Source organism: Canis aureus, chromosome 24, assembly GCF_053574225.1.
Source record: "Canis aureus isolate CA01 chromosome 24, VMU_Caureus_v.1.0, whole genome shotgun sequence".
Lineage (NCBI taxonomy): Eukaryota > Metazoa > Chordata > Mammalia > Carnivora > Canidae > Canis > Canis aureus.
Genome location: NC_135634.1, coordinates 2,367,222 through 2,389,085, shown reverse-complemented (window position 1 = coordinate 2,389,085; position 21,864 = coordinate 2,367,222). Strand labels below are relative to the sequence as shown.

At 36.2% G+C, this 21,864-nt stretch overlaps 1 protein-coding gene across 8 annotated transcripts in view; it reads left to right on the top strand.

Moving 5' to 3' along the window:
• Window positions 1–21,864, top strand: part of COG6 (component of oligomeric golgi complex 6) — a 184,578-nt gene that overhangs the window by 50,849 nt on the left and 111,865 nt on the right. For all 8 annotated transcript variants that reach the window (XM_077867952.1, XM_077867951.1, XM_077867948.1 and 5 more), the window contains 2 exons: window positions 19,394–19,525; window positions 19,878–20,045. In XM_077867952.1, the coding sequence (XP_077724078.1) occupies window positions 19,394–19,525; window positions 19,878–20,045 (300 nt within the window). The remainder of the gene's footprint in view (window positions 1–19,393; window positions 19,526–19,877; window positions 20,046–21,864) is intronic.

Genomic DNA, 21,864 nt, shown 5'->3' with positions numbered 1-21,864 from the left:
CCAAAGGCCATCATCTGTGGACCCAGTGCAAACCCTAACAAGATTTCAGAGGCATTTATTACTGAAATAAAAATCCTAAGATTTGTATGAAGCTACAGAAGACCCCCCCCCAAAAGCCAAAGTAATCCTAAGAAAGAAGAACAAAGCAGGAGGCATCACACCTTCTGATATCAAGCTATACTATGAAGTTATAGTAAATACTGGCATAAAATCAAAAAAAAGAAAACAATGAAACAGAATCACAAGCCCAGAATAAACCCAAATATATACATCCAACTAATTTTGACAAGGGAGCTGATTATATTTAACTGAGAAAAGACAGTATCTTAAATAAATGGTGCTGGGAAAATTGGATACTCACATTTAAAAGAATGAAACTTCACTTCTATCTTATAACACTCATGAAAATTTAACTCAAAGTAGAATTTAAAGGCTTAAATGTAAAACCTGAAACCATGAAACTCTTAGAAGAAAATACAGGGAAAAAATTTCTTGATGTGGGTCTCAGCAGTGACTTTTTGAGTGTGACATCTAAAGCACAAGCAATAAAATAAAAACTAAACAAGTAGGATTACACCAAACTGAAAAGCTCTTCATAGCAAAAGAAACCATCAACAAAGTAAAAAGACAACATACTGAATGGGGAAAAATATTTGCAAACCACAAACCAGATTCCTAATAAGGGGTTATTATCTAAAATATATTTTTAAAACTCATACAAGCCAATAGAAAAAAGCAAGTGATTTAATTTGCATATGGTCAAAGAACATGAATATATATTTCTCGAAAGAAGACATATGAAAGGCAAATAGGTACATGAAAAGATGCTCAACATCGCTAATCATCAGGGAAATGCAACTCAAAACCACAATGAGATATCACCACAGACCTGTCAGAATGGTCACCATCAAAAAGACAAGAAATAACAAAATACTGCTGATTATATAGAGAAACCAGACTACTTCTTTTCTTGTTGGTGGGATTGTAAATTGGTACAGCTGCTATGGAAAACAACAGTATGGAGGATCCACAAAAAGTTAAAATATGGAACTACCAAATGTTCCAGCAATTCCATTTCTGGGAATATATCCAAAGGAAATGAAAACACTAATCAAAAAATCACCCCCTGTTCATAGCAGCATTATTTACAATAGTCAAGACATGGAAACAACTTAAGTGTTCATCAAGAGATGAACAGATAAAGAAGTGATATACATTGTATATATCTCATATACATTGTATATCAGATATATACAATGTAATATTATTCAGCCATAAAAAACAAAACAAAACAAGGAAATCCTGCTATTTGTGACAACATGAATGGATACCTTGAGGGCAGGCATTATGCTTAGTAAAGTATGTCAAACAGGGAAAAGACAAATACTGTATGCTCTTAAGTGTGGAATCCAAAAGAACAAAACAAAAACCAAACTCAGAAAAAGAGATCTGACTTGTGGTTATAAAGGATTGAGGGGATGGGGAATTGGAGGAAGGTGATCAAAGGTATAAACGTACATTTAGTTATAAGATGAAGAAGTACTAGGAATGTAATGTACAACATAATGACTACAGTTACCACTGCTGTATGATATATGGGAAAGTTGTTAAAAGAGTAAATCCTATGTGTTATTATGTGGAAAAATTTTTCTTATTTTTTCATGTCTTTTTATTGAATCTAAATCAGATGGTAGATGTTAACTGAATTTATTATAATTTTGCAAAATATGTAAGTCAGATCTTAATGCTGTACATATAAAATGAGTAATCATAATTTATATTAATCATATTTCAATAAAAGGGGGAAATGTATTTCAGTTAAAGAATGGCTAACTGGGGACACCTGGGTGGCTCAGTGGTTGAGTATCTGCTTTGGCTCAGGTCGTGATCCCAGGGTCCTTGGATTGAGTCCTACATAGGGCTCCCGCGGGGAGCCTGCTTCTCCCTCTGCCTATGTCTCTGCCTCTCTCTCTGTCTCTCTCTTGAATAAATGAATAAAATCTTTAAAAAGAATGGCTAACTGATCAGAATGATGCCTTTTACAAATCACGGACAACATTTAGTGAGTGCTTAGTATTGGACACACATACGTATACACAAATGGTTAAGATGGTTACATATGTTAAAGAAAGAAAGAAAGAAAGAAAGAATGATCTTCCTGTATGTCAGATCACATGGGACTTAATAAATATTAATTATGTGAATGACTCCTTCCCTTCGTTTTCTCCTAGCCTATTATTATCTCTTGCACCCTTTTCATTTTACCACACTTCCTTTGCAAAAACACTCTGAATTCAGCTTTCAGTATATCCTCTGTATACCCTGTTGAGCACTGCTAAAAGAATCATGTAACCATGCAGACTAAATTTACTAAAATTTACCATTTCCAACATCAGTGAAGCCCGCCATAATGGCAGTCTTACATGTCCTTAAGCAGCCACTTCTATTTACGTTTCTTTCAGTTATTTCCTCAAATCTACCATACTTGGCTCCTATTTTAAACGGCCAGCTCTTATTGACATTGGATAATAGGCATTTTAAAATAACCTTTGCCAATATATGAGCAAAACGTGGTATCACTGTTTTTTTTTTATTTGGATTTCAGTGATTCTACTGAGAATGAACATTTAAATGCCTATAGTATTTTCTAACACATTTACTTTTAATTTTTACATAATCAAATCCCAAGTTTCTTTGTATATGGTTTCTCCCTTTGGGAGTATGTGATGCTTAAAAACTTCAGCACGATTAGGAAATTTTTGTTAATAAAATTTTAAGCAGATAGTAAAATTGTTAGGAAGAATAGCCTTTAAAGAATTTAATATATGATAAAGTTAGCATCTATCAATTGGAAAATGTTAGATTACATAATAAAATTAGTTAGATTCATGTTCTTAGGTGTTTTTGTGATTTCATTTTTACATCAAAATTTTAATCTACATGAAGTTTATTTTTGTCCATGCTGAGGAGCAAGAATCTTATTTACTTTTCCCAAGTGGTTATCCATTTATTTTATTTCAGTTTTACTCAAAAAACTATTAAGTTCTTCTGGTTTTATTTCTTTTGTAAAGTTAAAATGCAAATTGCAAGAAAATAGAAAAATAAAATGGATAATAAGGGATGACATCTTTTAGTTTAAACCTAGAGCAGGACAGGGATAAACAGGGAAAGAAAGTAATTATAATTTGAATATTCTAAGTGCAAGTTAAGTAAGTTTATAGTAGTGCATAAATTTTGACTATTATTGGGTTTTGTTGCCATTATCAGTATTGTGCCCTGAAATGTTTTTCCCCAGTTCATTTTGGGGCTCTATTTAGGGATATTTTGACATTAAATTGAGATTGGAATATGATACCGTTTACAGCTTGCATGTTGCTTACATCTGTAGCCATTTCAGATTTCTTTCAAGAATTATCTTTCTTTCATTAAATTTTAATGTTCCATATTTTATATTAATTCTATCTTTCTTTTATTCTGCATCTCATAATCATTCACTTCTATAAAGATTCTAGCCTTATAAAGAAAACAACATTTACTTAGAATGGTCTTCATCAGCAAAGCACCCAAGTGGAAATTTTTGTCAATAAAATTTTAAGTAGATAGTAAAATTGTTAGGAAGAATAGCCTTTAAAATGAAGGCATAGCCAGAAATGAACTTTTTATATTATTCCTTTTGTGCTTTTAAAAAGACATATTTGGGGACCAATTCTTTATTCACCATGAAAAAAAATTCAAAGACATCATTTTGACAGTTTTATGTCAAATGACATATGTCATATGACAATATGTCTTTTAAAAAGACATATTTGGGGACCAATTCTTTATTCACCATGAAAAAAAATTCAAAGACATCATTTTCCTAACAAAGCAGTTTGAAGCACTTGAGTGTTCAAGTTTGTATACTCCCTTCTTTATCAGGCTCTCTTGAAACTTTAATAGCTGCAAACCTAGCAATGTCTAAAGGGAATATAGTCTTCCTCGACTTATGATAGGTTTATGTCCCAAAAATATTGTAAGTTGAAAATGCATTTAATATGCCTAACCTGTAGAACACAATAGCTTTGCCTAACCTGTCTTAAACGTCTCGGAACACTAACATTAACCTACAGTTGAGTGAAATCTAACACAGAACCTATCTCATAATTAAAGTGTTAAATATCTCATGCAGTTTATTTAAAATTGTATTGAAAATGAAAAACAAAATGACTGTATGGGTGCAGAATGGTTATCAGTTGTTTACCCTTGTGATTGCTTGGCTGACTGGGAGCTGCAGCTTGCTGCTCCGGCCCAGCATCATTGGAGAGTATTGCAACTGCATCTTGCTAGCCTGGGGAAAAAAAATCAAAATTTGAAGTACAGTTTCTGTTGAATGTGTATTGCTTTTATGTGTATTGCTTTTACACCATTGTAAAGTCAAAAAATTCTAACCGTCCTGAGTTGGGAACTGTCTACATGTATCTTTGCTTCAAAATATACAATGCCATATCAATTTAAGCTAGACAGACATTTGCAAAAATTCTTTTTCACTATAGCAGTATGACAATTCTGATTTAAAAGTATGTATGTCATAAATGAAATCAGATCAGGCACATCTGGGTGGATCAGTTGGTTATGCATCATCCACCAAAATTTTATTTAAAATTTTTAAATAAAATTTAAATTTTAATAAATAAAAAATAAATTTATGATAAATTTATTTATAATAAATAAATAAAATTTAAAATTTAAAATTTTAATTTATAACCAATACTATTGGTTTGGGCTCCGGTCGTGATCTCAGGGGTCCTGGACTGAGACCCTCTCCTTCTGCCTCTTTCCCTTCCCCCCCTCACTGGCTTGCACAGGTTCTCTATCTCTTTCTCTCTCTCAAATAAAATAAATCTAATGAAGCCCAAATCAAATTAACAATTGTCAGGGTAAATTTACCCATGCCGCTAGGGAAGGAAAAAAAAAAAAAACCCTAAACTAAATGGTCTTTTAATAAAATTGTGATTTAAATTCTAGTATTTAGGGACACCTGGGTGCCTCAGTGGTTGAGTGTCTCCCTTTGGCTCAGGGTGTGATCGCTGAGCCCCGGGATGGAGTCCCACATCGGGCTCCCTACAGTGGAGCCTGCTTCTCCCTCTATCTCTTTCTCTGCCTCGCTTTCTTTGTGTCTCTCATGAATAAGTAGATCTTAAAAAAAATAAATTCTAGTATTTAGTTAGTTAAAAAAAAATAAATTCTAGTATTAAGTGTTTGAAATCTTTTACTGTTCAGAGTGTAGTATATGGACCAGCAGCTTAGACGTCACTTCTGAGCTTCTTAGACATTCTAATGAGATCCCTTGGTCACTCATATACTTGTTAAAGTTTGAGAAATGCTGTTCTAGATGAATAGTTTGAGTTTTACGTTATTTCTTACAGATAGTTCTGCCAGGAAAAACAAAACAGGATTTTCAGCTAAAATGCTTTTTAAATTTTAAATCAAGTTAGGTGAACTGAAAAGTTGTAATTATTTGAAGTTATTTCAAGCAGATGTTAGTTTGCATTTTAAGATTCATCTTGGTTATTTTTATCGACTTAACATCTTCAATTACATAAGTAAAAACACAGGACAAGAAGAAATTTTTGGAGGTTATGGATATGTTTTATGGCATAGAATTGGGTGATGGTTCATGGGTGTATATCGATCTCCAAACTTCTCAAATTACATATGTTAAATAAATACAGCTGTTTGTTATGTCAATCATGTCTCAATAGAGTGGTTTTTAAAAAACACTTTAATTCTGTTTATTATCAGTTGCTAGAACATACATGTATATAGATAGAGCAAAAGGAATCTGTATAAAATGAAGAAATACTTTTAAAAATAGGTTTTATGTGTGTGTGTGTGTTTGGTTGGTTTATTTTGTTTTTATTTTATTTTTTAAACAATTATTAATTTTTAAAGATTTTATTTATTCATGAGAGACAGAGAGGGAGAGAGAGAGGCAGAGACACAGGCAGATGGAGAAGGAGGTCCATGCTGGGAACCCGACATGGGACTTGATCCCTGGTCTCCAGGATCACACCCTGGGCTGAAGGTGGCACTAAACCTCTGAGCCACCCAGGCTGCCCTTATTTTTATGTTTGAAAGAAGATAGGTGAGTGGCCTTCTAAGCAACTACAGAACAGAAAATTAGAATACCTTAAATGGAAGGTATTTGAAAGAAGAGAACTAAAGTTGATAGTGGAATGAAGTCTTAAGAACAGCTTTTGGAATTTTTATGGTACAACCTTATCATTTCTTCTAAAAAAGAGCACCTCTCTATAAAAGGGATGAAAAGTATCATGGTGAACAGTCACAGGAAGAATAATTCTATGTAGTCTATAGCTCAATACATTTTTTAAAAAGAGAAATTCTAACATATGGGTTGTGAAATTTTTAGTAGACTAAATGTTTTTAAATGTGAATTTTTTATAGTTCGACTTTATCAATTGGAAAATGTACTTAAAATTATGAATGTTTCATATAGCTTTTTTGTACATTCATAATTATTAGTAATAACTTTATGAATCTTGGATATTTTTATAAAACATTGTTGATTCTCAATGTTTACATAATATAAATAAAAAATCAAGTGAACTTTCTTTTTAAGTGGAGATGTCACTGACTGTACACAAAACTTAACTGTACAGTTAGTTGAATTTGTGTATACTCATAATCTCCACCCCGATCAAGATCTAAAACATGTCCAGCACATCAGAAGGCTTCTTTATGCCTTTTCTCAGTAACCCCTATGGTTAACCACTATCTTTTATTTCCTGTTTTTGTGTGCTACTTAAATTCACATAAATAGAGTCATACAGTTGAACTTTTTTTGGATCTGATTCCTTTCATTTAGTGTATCTGTAAGATTCATCTAAGTTGTCTACAGTAGTTCATTTTTAAATTATTGTGTAATAATTCAGTTATATACAATTATACGCAATTCAATACACCACCGTGTATTGATGGACACTTGGACTGTTTCCAGTTCTTAGGTATTGTAAATAAGGATCCTGTAAACATTCTTGTACATGTCTTTTGGTGGATGTACATTTTCATTTCTCTTGTGTATACACAGGAATGGAATATCTGGTACTGCCATTCATTTTTTAAGTGTTTGTATCAATTTCCTCCACCAGTAATGTGTAAGAACTTCATTTGTTCCACATCCTCTCCAGTACTTGATATTACTAATCTTTTTAATTTTAGCCATTGTGGAAATTGTGTGGTGGTATTTCGTTTGTGATTTGTACTTTTCTGAAGACTAATGACGTTGAATACTTTTTCCTAAGTCTATTGGTTGCTGGATTACCTTTTTGTGAAGCATCTTTTGAAGTCTATCACCCAGTTTTCTATTGGGTTATCTGTATTTTTCTTATTGATTTGTGAGGGTTTTAAAAATGCGTTGTAGTTACAAATAAGCATTACAAACATTTCCCCCCAATTTAAACCTGTCTTTTCACTCTCTTAATGGTGTATTTTGATGAACAGAAGTTCATTTTAATTTTGTCCTATATCCTAAGTTTTATTCATTTAATGTTTTCCTGCTCCTGGGTCATGAAGTTCTCCTTACATGTATTTTCTAAGAAGTTTGATTACTTTTGCTTCCACATTTTAGGCCTTTGATCCATTTCAAATTAATTTTTGAGTATGCTGTGAGGTGTAGGGGTCAAGGTTAAGATTTTTCCCATTTGAATTTCTAGTAGATCAATAAAGATCATTTATTATAAAGGCAGTCCTTTCAGGGGGAACCCTGAATTGCAGTGGAAACTTTGTCAAAAATCACAAGACCATATATGTGTAGATTTGTTTTATAAATGTTTATTCTATTCCCATTGGTTTGCCTATCCTTGCACCAATATCACACTATCTTATATAAAGTTTAACCATTAGAAATACATTTTACTTGAATGGAATTAAATTGAAATGATAGAATATTAATTAGATATTTTTCTTCTTTCAGTTTTTCTCAGTTATTTTTACTACATTATTATAAAATTGTAAATTGTGTTTATCTGACAACAGCCATATTTTTCCCTTTGCCTTTGAAGTGTGATTCTGGACTATTGGTAATATGGTAAATGTGTATAAAAGCCTTTCATAGAATGTCAGTTTGTTGAATAGAGTGAGTTTAAGTAGTACTTGTATCATTTATCATTGGCTCTACTAGCAGAGGCAGGACTTTTGCTTTAAATTTGCACAGCTCTTAAAGACCTAATTCAAGAGGGTAAAAAGAGTGTTCTCATCAGCCATCTCTTACTGGTCATTGGCCTTCTGTTTTGATTGACAATTGAAAAACACTGGATTTTTGAAAGATATTCCATAAGGCTCTTTTTTTTTTTTTTTTTTTTTTTTTGGTTTCCAAATGATACTTATACTATGGTTTATAACTTAGAAGAGAAAATTGTATATTAAACATTAGAGTCTTAATCATACAGTGTATGTAGCTATATTGAAGTTTCCCTAGAGAATTTGTTAAATCGTTGATTATTATTTTTTCTTTTTATAAAAGGCTTTAGGAACACCCCCCCACCCCGCCACACACACACACACGCACACACACACACACACACACACACACACATTTCCTCAGGTTTATATAAGTGCCTATTTCTGTATTAAAGCTCTTAGAGTGCTGGAAAATCTTACTGATTTATACTGATCTAAAGATTCCCGAGTAATTTTTTTGTATGAGTAGCTTCTGTGTATTTTATATTACTTATATATATGCATGTGTGTATATGTGATACCTATATATTCTAATTAAATTTCTAAAATTATAACTGCACTTATTAAATTATTTTAAAATGTTGAAAACATAAAGAACAAAATAAGTCATTCATCCCTTTTCATCCTGAATTAATTGCTGTTAACAAGTTGACATGTTTCATTCAGTCTGGGGTTAGATTGCTTTATTATTTTTGTAAAATTGATATACATAAACTCATTATAAGGATTCAGACCTGCAGAAAACACAAAGATGAAAGTTTAAAAAATTCCTTCACTTAGAAATAATATTGAGGAATCATCATTGTCATCAGTTTAACAATATTTTAGATATCCTTTATTTTTTTATTTTTATTTATTTATTTTTTAAAATAAATAAATTTTTTATTGGTGTTCAACTTACCAACATACAGAATAACACCCACTGCTCATCCCGTCAAGTGTTCCCCTCAGTGCCCGTCACCCACTCACCCCCACCCCCCGCACTCCTCCCCTTCCACCACCCCTAGTTCGTTTCCCAGAATTAGGAGTCTTTATGTTCTGTCTCCCTTTCTGATATTTCTCACACATTTCTTCTCCCTTCCCTTATATTCCCTTTCACTATTATTTAATTTCCCCAAATGAATGAGAACATACACTGTTTGTCCTTCTCCGATTGACTTACTTCACTCAGCATAATACCCTCCAGTTCCATCCACATTGAAGCAAATGGTGGGTATTTGTCGTTTCTAATGGCTGAGTAATATTCCATTGTATACATAAACCACATCTTCTTTATCCATTCATCTTTCGATGGACACCGAGGCTCCTTCCACAGTTTGGCTATTGTGGACATTGCTGCTAGAAACGTCGGGGTGCAGGTGTCCCAGCGTTTCATTGCATCTGAATCTTTGGGGTAAATCCCCAACAGTGCAATTGCTGGGTCGTAGGGCAGGTCTATTTTTAACTCTTTGAGGAACCTCCACACAGTTTTCCAGAGTGGCTGCACCAGTTCACATTCCCACCAACAGTGTAAGAGGGTTCCCTTTTCTCCGCATCCTCTCCAACATTTGTGGTTTCCTGCCTTCTTAATTTTCCCCATTCTCACTGGTGTGAGGTGGTATCTCCTTGTGGTTTTGATTTGTATTTCCCTGATGGCAAGTGATGCAGAGCATTTTCTCATGTGCATGTTGGCCATGTCTATGTCTTCCTCTGTGAGATTTCTCTTCATGTCTTTTGCCCATTTCATGATTGGATTGTTTGTTTCTTTGGTGTTGAGTTTAAGAAGTTCTTTATAGATCTTGGAAACTAGCCCTTTATCTGATACGTCATTTGCAAATATCTTCTCCCATTCTGTAGGTTGTCTTTTAGTTTTGTTGACTGTATCCTTTGCTGTGCAAAAGCTTCTTATCTTGATGAAGTCCCAATAGTTCATTTTTGCTTTTGTTTCTTTTGTCTTCATGGATGTATCTTGCAAGAAGTTACTGTGGCCGAGTTCCAAAAGGGTGTTGCCTGTGTTCTCCTCTAGGATTTTGATGGAATCTTGTCTCAAATTTAGATCCTTCATCCATTTTGAGTTTATCTTTGTGTATGGTGCAAGAGAGTGGTCTAGTTTCATTCTTCTGCATGTGGATGTCCAATTTTCCCAGCACCATTTATTGAAGAGACTGTCTTTCTTCCAATGGATAGTCTTTCCTCCTTTATCAAATATTTGTTGACCATAAAGTTCAGGGTCCACTTCTGGGTTCTCTCTTCTGTTCCATTGATCTAAGTGTCTGTTTTTGTGCCAGTACCACACTGTCTTGATGACCACAGCTTTGTAGTAAAACCTGAAATCTGGCATTGTGATGCCCCCAGATATGGTTTTCTTTTTTAAAATTCCCCTGGCTATTTGGGGTCTTTTCTGATTCTACACAAATCTTAAAATAATTTGTTCTAACTCTCTGAAGAAAGTCCATGGTATTTTGATAGGGATTGCATTATTTTTTTTTAATTTTAATTTTATTTTTTTATTTTATTTTTTTTTAGGGATTGCATTAAACGTGTAAATTGCCCTGGGTAACATTGACATTTTCACAATATTAATTCTGCCAATCCATGAGCATGGAATATTTTTCCATCTCTTTATGTCTTCCTCAATTTCTTTCAGAAGTGTTCTATAGTTTTTAGGGTATAGATCCTTTACCTCTTTGGTTAGGTTTATTCCTAGGTATCTTATGCTTTTGGGTGCAATTTTAAATGGGATTGACTCCTTAATTTCTCTTTCTTTAGTCTCATTGTTAGTGTATAGAAATGCCATTGATTTCTGGGCATTCATTTTGTATCCTGCCACGCTACCAAATTGCTGTATGAGTTCTAGCAATCTTGGGGTGGAGGCTTTTGGGTTTTCTATGTAGAGTATCATGTCATCGGCGAAGAGGGAGAGTTTGATTTCTTCTTTGCCAATTTGAATGCCTTTAATGTCTTTTTGTTGTCTGATAGCTGAGGCTAGGACTTCCAATACTATGTTGAATAGCAGTGGTGAGAGTGGACATCCCTGTCTTGTTCCTGATCTTAGGGGAAAGGCTCCCAGTGCTTCCCCATTGAGAATGATATTTGCTGTGGGCTTTTCGTAGATGGCTTTTAAGATGTCGAGGAAAGTTCCCTCTATCCCTACACTCTGAAGAGTTTTGATCAGGAATGGATGCTGTATTTTGTCAAATGCTTTCTCTGCATCTAATGAGAGGATCATATGGTTCTTGGTTTTTCTCTTGCTGATATGATGAATCACATTGTTTTACAAGTGTTGAACCAGCCTTGTGTCCCGGGGATAAATCCTACTTGGTCTTGGTGAATAAGTTTCTTAATGTACTGTTGGATCCTATTGGCCAGTATCTTGTTGAGAATTTTTGCATCCATGTTCATCAGGGATATTGGTCTGTAATTCTCCTTTTTGGTGGGGTCTTTGTCTGGTTTTGGAATTAAGGTGATGCTGGCCTCATAGAACGAATTTGGAAGTACTCCATCTCTTTCTATCTTTCCAGACAGCTTTAGTAGAATAGGTATGATTTCTTCTTTAAACGTTTGCTAGAATTCCCCTGGGAAGCCATCTGGCCCTGGACTCTTGTGTCTTGGGAGGTTTTTGATGACTGCTTCAATTTCCTCCCTGGTTATTAGCCTGTTCATGTTTTCTATTTCTTCCTGTTCCAGTTTTGGTAGTTTGTGGCTTTCCAGGAATGCGTCCATTTCTTCTAGATTGCCTAATTTATTGGCGTATACCTGTTCATAATATTTTTTTAAAATCGTTTGTATTTCCTTGGTGTTGGTAGTGATCTCTCCTTTCTCATTCATGATTTTATTAATTTGAGTCTTCTCTCTCCTTTTTAATAAGGTTGGCTAATAGTTTATCTATCTTATTAATTCTTTCAAAGAACCAACTCCTGGTTCTGTTGATCTGTTCCACGGTTCTTCTGGTCTCGATTTCGTTGAGTTCTGCTCGAATTTTAATTAACTCTCTTCTGCTGGGCGTAGGGTCCATCTGCTGTTTTTTCTCTAGCGCCTTTATGTGTAAGGTTAGCTTTTGTATTTGAGTTCTTTCCAGTTTTTGAATGGATGCTTGTATTGCGATGTATTTCCCCCTTAGGACTGCTTTTGCTGCATCCCAAAGATTTTGAATGGTTGTATCTTCATTCTCATTAGTTTCCATGAATCTTTTTAATTCTTCCTTAATTTCCTGGTTGACCCTTTCATCTTTTAGCAGGATGGTCCGTCCCCTCCACGTGTTTGACGTCCTTCCAAACTTCTTGTTGTGATTTAGTTCTAATTTCAAGGCATCATAGTCTGAGAATATGCAGAGGACAATCCCAATCTTTTGGTATCGGTTCAGACCCGATTTGTGATCCAGTATGTGGTCTATTCTGGAGAAAGTTCCATGTGCACTTGAGAAGAATGTGTATTCAGTTGAGTTTGGATGTAAAGTTCTGTAGATATCTGTGAAATCCATCTGGTCCAGTGTATCTTTTAAAGCTCTCATTTCTTTGGAGATGTTGTGCTTAGAAGACCTATCGAGGGTAGAAAGAGCTAGATTGAAGTCACCAAGTATAAGTGTATTATTATCTAAGTTTTTCTTCACTTTGGTTATTAATTGGTTTAAATATTTGGCAGCTCCCACATTCGGGGCATATATATTGAGGAATGTTAAGTCCTCTTGTTGGATAGATCCTTTAAGTATGAGATAGTGTCCCTCTTCATCTCTCACTACAGTCTTCGGGGTAAATTTTAGTTTATCTGATATAAGGATGGCTACCCCTGCTTTCTTTTGAGGACCATTTGAATGGTGAATGGTTCTCCAACCTTTTATTTTCAGGCTGTAGGTGTCCTTCTGTCTCAAATGAGTCTCTTGTAGACAGCAAATAGATGGGTCCTGCTTTTTTATCCAGTCTGAAACCCTGCGCCTTTTGATGGGGTCATTAAGCCCGTTTACGTTCAGAGTTACTATTGAGAGATATGAGTTTAGTGTCATCATGATATCTATTCAGTCCTTGTTTTTGTGGACTGTTCCACTGAACTTCTTCTTAAAGGGGAATTTTAAGAGTCTCCCTTAAAATTTCTTGCAGAGCTGGTTTGGAGGTCACATATTCTTTCAGTTCCTGCCTGTCTTGGAAGCTCTTTATCTCTCCTTCCATTTTGAATGAGAGCTTTGCTGGATAAAGTATTCTTGGCTGCATGTTCTTCTCATTTAGGACCCTGGATATATCCTGCCAGCCCTTTCTGGCCTGTCAGGTCTCTGTGGAGAGGTCTGCTGTTACCCTAATACTCCTCCCCATAAAATCAGAGATTTCTTGTCTCTTGCTGCTTTAAGGATCTTCTCTTTATCTTTGGAATTTGCAAGCTTCACTATTAAATGTCGAGGTGTTGAACGGTTTTTATTGATTTTAGGAGGGGATCTATTTCCTGGATCTGAATGCCTGTTTCCCTTTCCAGATTAGGACAGTTTTCAGCTAAGATTTGTTCAAATACATACTCTGGCCCTCTGGCCCTTTCGGCACCATCGGGAACCCCAATTAAACGTAGGTTTTTCTTCCTCAGTCTGTCGTTTATTTCCCTTAATCTGTCTTCATGGTCTTTTAATTGTCTGTCTCTTTTTTCCTCAGTTTCCCTCTTTGCCATCAACTTGTCTTCTATGTCACTCACTCGTTCTTCCACCTCATTAACCCTCGTCGTTAGGACTTCTAGTTTGGATTGCATCTCATTCAATTGATTTTTAGTCTCTGCCTGATTGGATCTAAATTCTGCAGTCATGAAGTCTCTTGAGTCCTTTATGCTTTTTTCTAGAGCCACCAGTAGCTGTATAATAGTGCTTCTGAATTGGCTTTCTGACATTGAATTGTAATCCAGATTTTGTAACTCTGTGGGAGAGAGGACTGTTTCTGATTCTTTCTTTTGAGGTGAGGTTTTCCTTCTAGTCATTTTGCTCATTGCAGAGTGGCCAAAAACAAGTTGTATTGGGAAAAAGAAAAAGAGAAGAAGAAAAAAAAGGAAGAAAAAAAGGAAAAAAGAGAAGAAAAAGAAAAAGAAAGAAAGGTGAAAAAAAGAGGTGGGGGAAGTAATCAGAAATCAAAAAGAATAAAAAAACACGGGGGAGTATCTTCTGATTCTATATACTTTAAGTCCCTTGACTTTCCCTGGAATTTGTCCGTCTAGCTGGTCTTCTGGGGGAGGGGCCTGTTGTGCTGATTTTCAGGTGTTAGCACTTAGGGGAGCTGCTCTGCCCCCTGCCTGGTGCAGGGCTCAGTGGGGGTTGTTTACCCCGTGAGGCCCCAGGAGGAACAACCCCAGTGGCTGTGGCAGCTCTGGAAACTTGGATTCAGCCCCCACAGTAACTACAGAGCTCTCCGTCTGCAGGGCCTGGAGGCTCCGGGGCGGGGCCGCTGATCTGCTCAGCTCGGGGCAGGAGCATCCTTGCTGTCCTGGGCCCTCCTGGCCTCTGCCTGTCCCGGGGGAGGCCGGATCCTGGGCTGTGTCCCGGCGCCCTGTGCTCCGGGGTCTGCGCTGTTGGATTCATGCTCCCGCCCCGCAGCCCCCTCCGCGGAGCCGCCCCCGAGCCCCCCGAGCCGCTCCCGCCCCGCAGCCCCCTCCGCGGAGCCGCCCCCGAGCCCCCTCCCCCCCTCCAAGCTGCTCCGGGTCCCGCCGTGCGCGCTGCAGCCCTTAGGGAGCTCGGCGCACTCTCCCGGGGCGCAGGTGCCTTTTAGTGTCCCCGGGAGCCCGAGGGCATCCCCGCCCTCCTGGGTCCTGCTCCAACTCCCCGCGAGCCCCTTTCCGCCCGGGAAGGTCGGTGCAGCTCCTGCTCCTCCGGGACGGGGCTCTCCTGTCCTGGGGACACTCGCCCCGGCCTCAGCCCGGCTCCTCGCGGGGCCCCTCCCCCTTGGAGGCCTTTGTTTCTTTATTTCTTTTTCCCCGTCTTCCTACCTTGATAGAAGCACGAACTCTTCTCACTGTAGCATTCCAGCTGGTCTCTCTTTAATTCTCAGGCCGAATTCGTAGATTTTCAGGATGATTTGAAGGTTATCTAGGTAATTTGGTGGGGATAGGTGATTTGGGGACCCTACTCTTCCGCCATCTTGCCCCTCCTCCTTTTTTTTTCATTTTTGAAGATTTTATCTATTCATGAGAGAGAGAGAGAAAGAAAGAGAGAGAGAGAGGCAGAAGGAGAAGCAGGCTCCATGCCGGGAGCCCGATGTGGGACTCGATCACGGGACTTCAGGATCACGCCCTGGGCCGAAGGCAGGGCCAAACTGCTGAGCCACCCAGGGATCCTCTAGATATCTTTTAAATTGGGTGAATGAATAGAAAATACTTTTATAAAGATGACTTTATATTCTGGTGTTTTTCTTAATTCAATTTGAGTTTAATACAAAAAAAAAGAGGAAAGAAAAATGAAAGATGTGTGAAACTTGAAATATTTGCCATGAGAGATACTTTTTCTTCAATTTTTGTTTCAATCTTGGCTTCATATATTTTGGGGCTCTATTGTTAGATGCACACATGTTGGTAATTGTCATGTCTTCTTGATAATAAACATTATAAAATATCCTTCTCTGTTTCTAGTAGCAGTTTTTGCCTTCAAAATTTATTGTGTCTGAAATCAGTATAACTACTGTAGTTCTCTTTCGGTTTTTGTATACAAGATTTATCATTTCCTGTCCTTTCACTTTTCAACCTTTTTGTGTCTTTAAATCTAAATTGTTTTTGGATGACAGCCTATAAATAGTTAGATCATTCTTTTTTATTATTTATTTATTCATGAGAGACACAGACAGAGAGAGAGGTAGAGACACAGGCAGAGGGAGAAGCAGGCTCCATGCAGGGAACCCAATGTGGGACTCCATCCCGGGACTCCAGGATCACTCCCTGGGCCCAAGGCAGGTGCTAAACCACTGAGCCACCTGGGCGTCCCAAACCATCCAGGCATCCCTGAATCATTCTTTTAAAAAAATCTACCTGGGGCAGCCCCAGTGGCTTAGTGCCGCCTTCAGCCCAGGGCATGATCTTAAGGACCTGGGATCGAGGTCCACGTCAGGCTCCCTGCACAGATCCTGCTTCTCCCTCTGCCTGTCTCTCTCTTTCTCTCTCTCTCTTTCTCTCTGTGTGTGTCTCAAATAAATAAAAAAATCTACCTGCTAATCTGCTTTTTGGATGGATGTTTAATCCATTTACATTTAATTTAATTGCTTATAAAGTAGTGCCATTTTGCTATTTTTGTGTGTCTTAAATTTTTGTTCCTTTGTCCCTCTATTACTGCCTTCTGTTGTGTTAATATTTTCTACTATGCTACTTTAATTCCTATACTATTTATTTAAATACATGTATATGAGAAGAGAGCATGTGTAGTTTCTTAGTGGTGCCCTGGGAATTACTATTAACATCTTAATTTATAACAGTTCAGGTTAATACCAACTTACTCTCAATAGCATATGAAAGCTTTACTCCTACAAGCTCAGTTTTCCTGTTGCCTTACACTATTATTGTTACAAATTACATCTTTCTACATTGTGTGCTCATTAACTTGGAATTATAATTATTGCTTCATGCAGTTGTCTTTTAAAAAATGGAAAAAAGGAATTACAAATGGAAAGTACATTAATACTGTCTTGTATTTACCTGTGTCAGAACTTTTACTGGTGTTCTTTTTTCTTCATGTAAATTTGAGTTACTGTCTAGTGTTCCTGTACTTTAGCCTGATTTCCCATATTTCGTGTGGAACAGGTTTCCGAATAGTTTTTGGTTTTTGCTTATTGGGAATGTCAATGTCTCCTTCATTCTTTTTTTTTTTTTTTTTAGATTTTATTCATTTATTCATGAGAGAGACACACACACACACGGGGGGGGGGGGGGAGCAGAGACACAGGCAGAGGGAGAAGCAGGCTTCACGCAGGGAGCCTGATGTGGGACTTGATCCTGGGTCTCCAGGACCACACCCTGGGCTAAAGGCAGGCACTAAACCACTGAGCCACCCGGGCTGCCCTTTCTCCTTCATTCTTGAAGAATAATTTTACTGATTATAGAATTCTTTGTTGACAGTCTTTCAGCCCTTGAATATGCCATCCAATGCTGTCTGGCCTCTATGTTTTCTGATGAGAAATCAGCTGTTAATCTATTGAGAATCCTTTGTCATAATCAGTTAGTTTTCTCTCTTACTACTTCCAGATTCTCTTTTTGTCTTTTGACAGTTTGTGATGTGTCTTAGGGTGGATTTATTTAAATTTATTTTCTGTGGAGTTTGTGAGCTTCTTGGATGTAGATTAATGTTTTGACTTAATCATGTTTGTTAAGTCTTTGTTATTATTTTTCAAATATTCTCTCTATACTACCCTCTTCTAAGATCCCCATTGTACTCATGCTGATGGTGTTCCCTAAGTATCTGAGGCTCTGTGAATTTCCTTTCATTTTTCCCCTTCCGATTCTGCAAACTGGGTAACCTTAATTATCTGTCTTCAAGTTCACTGGTCATTTATTCTGCCTATTCAGATGTGCCATGGAATCCCTATAGTGAATTTTACATTTTATTTTCAACCATAAAATTCTGATTTGTTTTTATCATTTCTGTCTCTTTATTGATATTTTCTATTTGATGAGACATTGTTCTCATACTTTAGTTCATTAACGTGGTTTCCTTTAGTTTTTGAACATATTTAAAATAGCTGATTTAAAGTTTTTAAGTAGTAACTCCAGTATTTAGTCTTCCTCCAGGAAAGTTCCTACTGACGTTTTTTTTATGTACATGGACCATATTTTTTTTGTTTCTTTGCATGTCTTATATTTTTTTTGGTTTTGTTGCTCTTGTGAAGGAGGGAGGATTCTCAGAGGTCCATACTTTGCCATTCCTGCTGATGTCACCTATGTATTAACTTTTCTATATAAAACATTCTTAATATAAATCCAGATACTTAAAAAATTCTTAGACCTTTCTGTCTGACACAAGGCTATACAGTCCCTTACATGGACTTCAAGTATGAGATTTTATTAAAAAAACAAAATCTATATTAATATTATAAGTACTCAGAAAAATGTGATTTAAAAAATTCATAGGGACATCTTCTTGGATATCATGATGTTAGCAAGTAGGGCTAATGATGGGCAGCCTGGTGGCTCAGTGCCTATGTATCTGCCTCTCTTTCTCTCTCTGTCGCACATGAATAAATAAATTTTTTTTAAAGTAGGTGTAATGAACTTGGCATACCTTCCAGTTACTAAGTGCCTGGTACCATACCTATAATTTAGATACAACAATCCCAGTTTATCCCTACAGAATCCCTCTGAAGCTCTGTGAAGTTAAAGAGCTTACCTAGGACATACAACTAGTAAATGGTAATCTGAAATGTTCATTTATTTCCTTTTTCTTCTTTTTTTAAAGATTTTATCTATTTATTCATGAGAGATAGAGAGAGAGAGGCAGATACACAGGCAGAGGGAGAAGCAGGCTCCATGCAGGGAGCCCAATGTCGGACTCGATCTTGGGACTCCAGGATCACACCCTGAGCCGAAGGCAAATGGCTCAAACGCTGAGCCACCTAGGCGTCTCAATGATAATCTAAAATGTAAAATAGTCTTTAACTTCAGTGCTTAAAATTTTAATGACAGTGTTATACTGTGTAGAATATAGTGTGCACTGTATTTTTGTGAAGTGTATAGCCCATAGATTAATCACCTGAAAATTGTGTATGGTGCTTACTGAAAGATAGATTCCTAGACCCCAAACCTATGCATATTGAACCAAAATATCTAAGATCTGGGCCTAGGGATGGATGATGATTCTTAGTTATGTTATTGTTGGGGGAATACTGGTTTCTAGAATGCCTTTTTATTATGATTTGGGCTAAAAAAAACAAAACAGTAAGCCATTTCAAGTTTGTATAAATATATAATTCTACAATTCAAAGACTTCTAAGTTTTCTTAAAACTTTTTGAATTTTAGAAGTGCAAATTCTATATAGCGGTGAAAAGAATATATTCTGTAATAATAAAGCAAAACACTTGTGTCACTTTCTATGCTTATTAGTATAACCTATTGATAAATTATGATTTTGTAATGTGTCAAAGCTTTACATATTTTATAAGTATTTTACTGTGAATTGCATTCATTTATACATTAAAAGTTAGTGAAAAATGTAAGCTGTGGGTAAACCACCTTTTATTTTAGGTTGAGCTCCCACCACCTGATCTTGGACCGAGCTCTGCATTAAATCAGACACTCATGTTGTTGCGTGAAGTTCTGGCATCTCACGATTCTTCAGTTGTACCATTAGATGCCCGTCAAGCTGACTTTGTACAAGTATGCTATAAATAATTTTATATTTTTTAATATAAAATTTTTTATATTTATTGTTCCTCTATTATACGTTGTTAAAATTCTGACATTTTATAACCCATACATTTTAACAATTCCATTAGTTTTTCCTTCAAATATTAAACCAGCTCTCTTTAGTTTGAAAAATATTTTATTCAGTGATGCTCATTGTAAAAGACATTGTGAGAACTGTACCATTTAATCTTTTTTAAATGTACTTCTGTCAGTTGACCCCCTTCCAATCAGTTTGACATTTATACTGAAGTACTGTTAACCCAGGCCTGTTATCACTGATTGGAAAATAAAGAATAAATTTCATTTGATTTTTCATTTATAGGTTTTATCATGTGTCTTGGATCCTCTCCTGCAAATGTGTACTGTATCTGCCAGCAATTTAGGCACAGCTGACATGGCCACTTTCATGGTCAATTCACTATATATGATGAAGACAACACTAGCTCTGTTTGAGTTCACTGACAGACGTCTAGAAATGCTGCAGTTTCAGGTAAATTTACCATAAGATGACAGCTCACTGTGATGGAGCCTTTTTTTCTGCATACGATATCAGATACTGGCTTTGATCCAATTTCAGAGACCTATTTTCTATAAATCTTTTGGTGTAGTCTGATGGAAGTCCTCTCTCGCTCGCTCGCTCGATATTTTGGTTTTGGGGGGGAAGTTAGAATATGTATTTTATTCAAACCATAGTTTGTGATGGTGGAATGAAGCTTTTCTTATTGATTGGAACAGTTATTCTGTATGCAGATTTCAGTTTCTGAACTGTGAATAATATGCTATATTTTTCAAGCTTTCTAGCTAGTGCAGAAGGTGTTACAGAGGACAGATATATTTTTATCTATGTGTAAACCAGTGTTAGGCAAAACATTACAGTTTGTTATACCAATGACTCTAGTCCTGTAAGCCAAATGGTATCACTTAACAATTTGTAAAGTGGCTAAAACAAAGCCATTTGTAAAATTTACCAGATATTTGGCTTCTGATTTTGAAATAGTTATTTTTGGTATATATGATGTTCTTAAAAAAAATTCTGAATGTTCTGTTATTACAAGTATATAAGTAATTTGGCAGTGGCTATAGTAAAAATATATTTGTAAAGTTTTAGGGATTCTAAGGAATAAGTTTCGGGCAGCCTGGGTGGCTCAGTGGTTTAGTGCTGCCTTCGGCCCAGGGTGTGATCCTGGAGACCCAGGATCGAGTCCCACCTCGGGCTCCCTGCATGGAGCCTGCTTCTCCCTCTGCCTGTCTCTCATGAATAAATAAATAAAATCTTAAAAAAAAAAATAATATAAGTTTTGATACATTTAAACCTTTGATATGATCTAATTCCTAATTCCTTCTTTCAAAAGAAATATAATGAAGTATGATTAATTTTCCTTTGGTACATAACTCTTTTTTTGTGGAACTAATAAATTTTTTTTAAAAGAATTCACTGGTTTTTCCTGTATTTATCACTAATTCAGCCCTTAAACTCTGCCATTTGTGTAAATCTTTTCTCAAGGAGTTCAGATATATCAGGTGTTCATTGATCTGTTTTATCACCAATTATCTGTGTTTCTTAAATATTCTGTAGTCCTGTTTTGCATTCCAAGGGGATAAGCCCCATGCTTGCTGATTGGCTGTTGGCCAATGCTAGTTGCATAGGCCAGCCCAGAGCAATGGACTGTACAATGATGTAGATCCTAGAAGGTGTGGCTTATTTAGGACCTCCAAAGAAAATTCACCTTGTTGAATAGAAGAGGCTTGATTTTCAGAGCTTTTCTATCAATAGTCTATTAAATTTCTTTCCCCTCTTACTTGCCTTCTTCCAGTGTTTCAAGTAAGTTCAGGCTAGTCTGACTCTTTTCTTTGTGGTAACTTATTCTGTCCATTTGGAAGCTTGTAAGGATTTTCCTTTGAGTTCAGGTATTTCCTCAGGATATTTTTTTTGGTATGTCTCCTTTTCCATTATTTCCATTTGGATTTTGCAGAGCCATTTCAGTCTGAAGATTTAATCCTTTCTTTTGCTCAATAACGTTTTCTACTAATTAATTTTCACTTTTCCATCTGTTACTTTTTTTTTTTCCATCTGTTACTTTTTATATTCTGAAGCTCCTGCCCTTAGTTGGTTTTATCTCCAGAATCTCTCTTCTAATTTCTTTTTATATCTCTTTAGTTTAATCTTTCTTCGATGTTACTGTATTGCTTTCCTTCTATTCTTCAGATACTCATTTGGTTTTTAGCATTAACTCTTTCATTATATGTTTATATTTGTACATCTTGTTTTTCTTTGATTTCCAGTAATGTAGTTGACTAAAGGCTCTAAT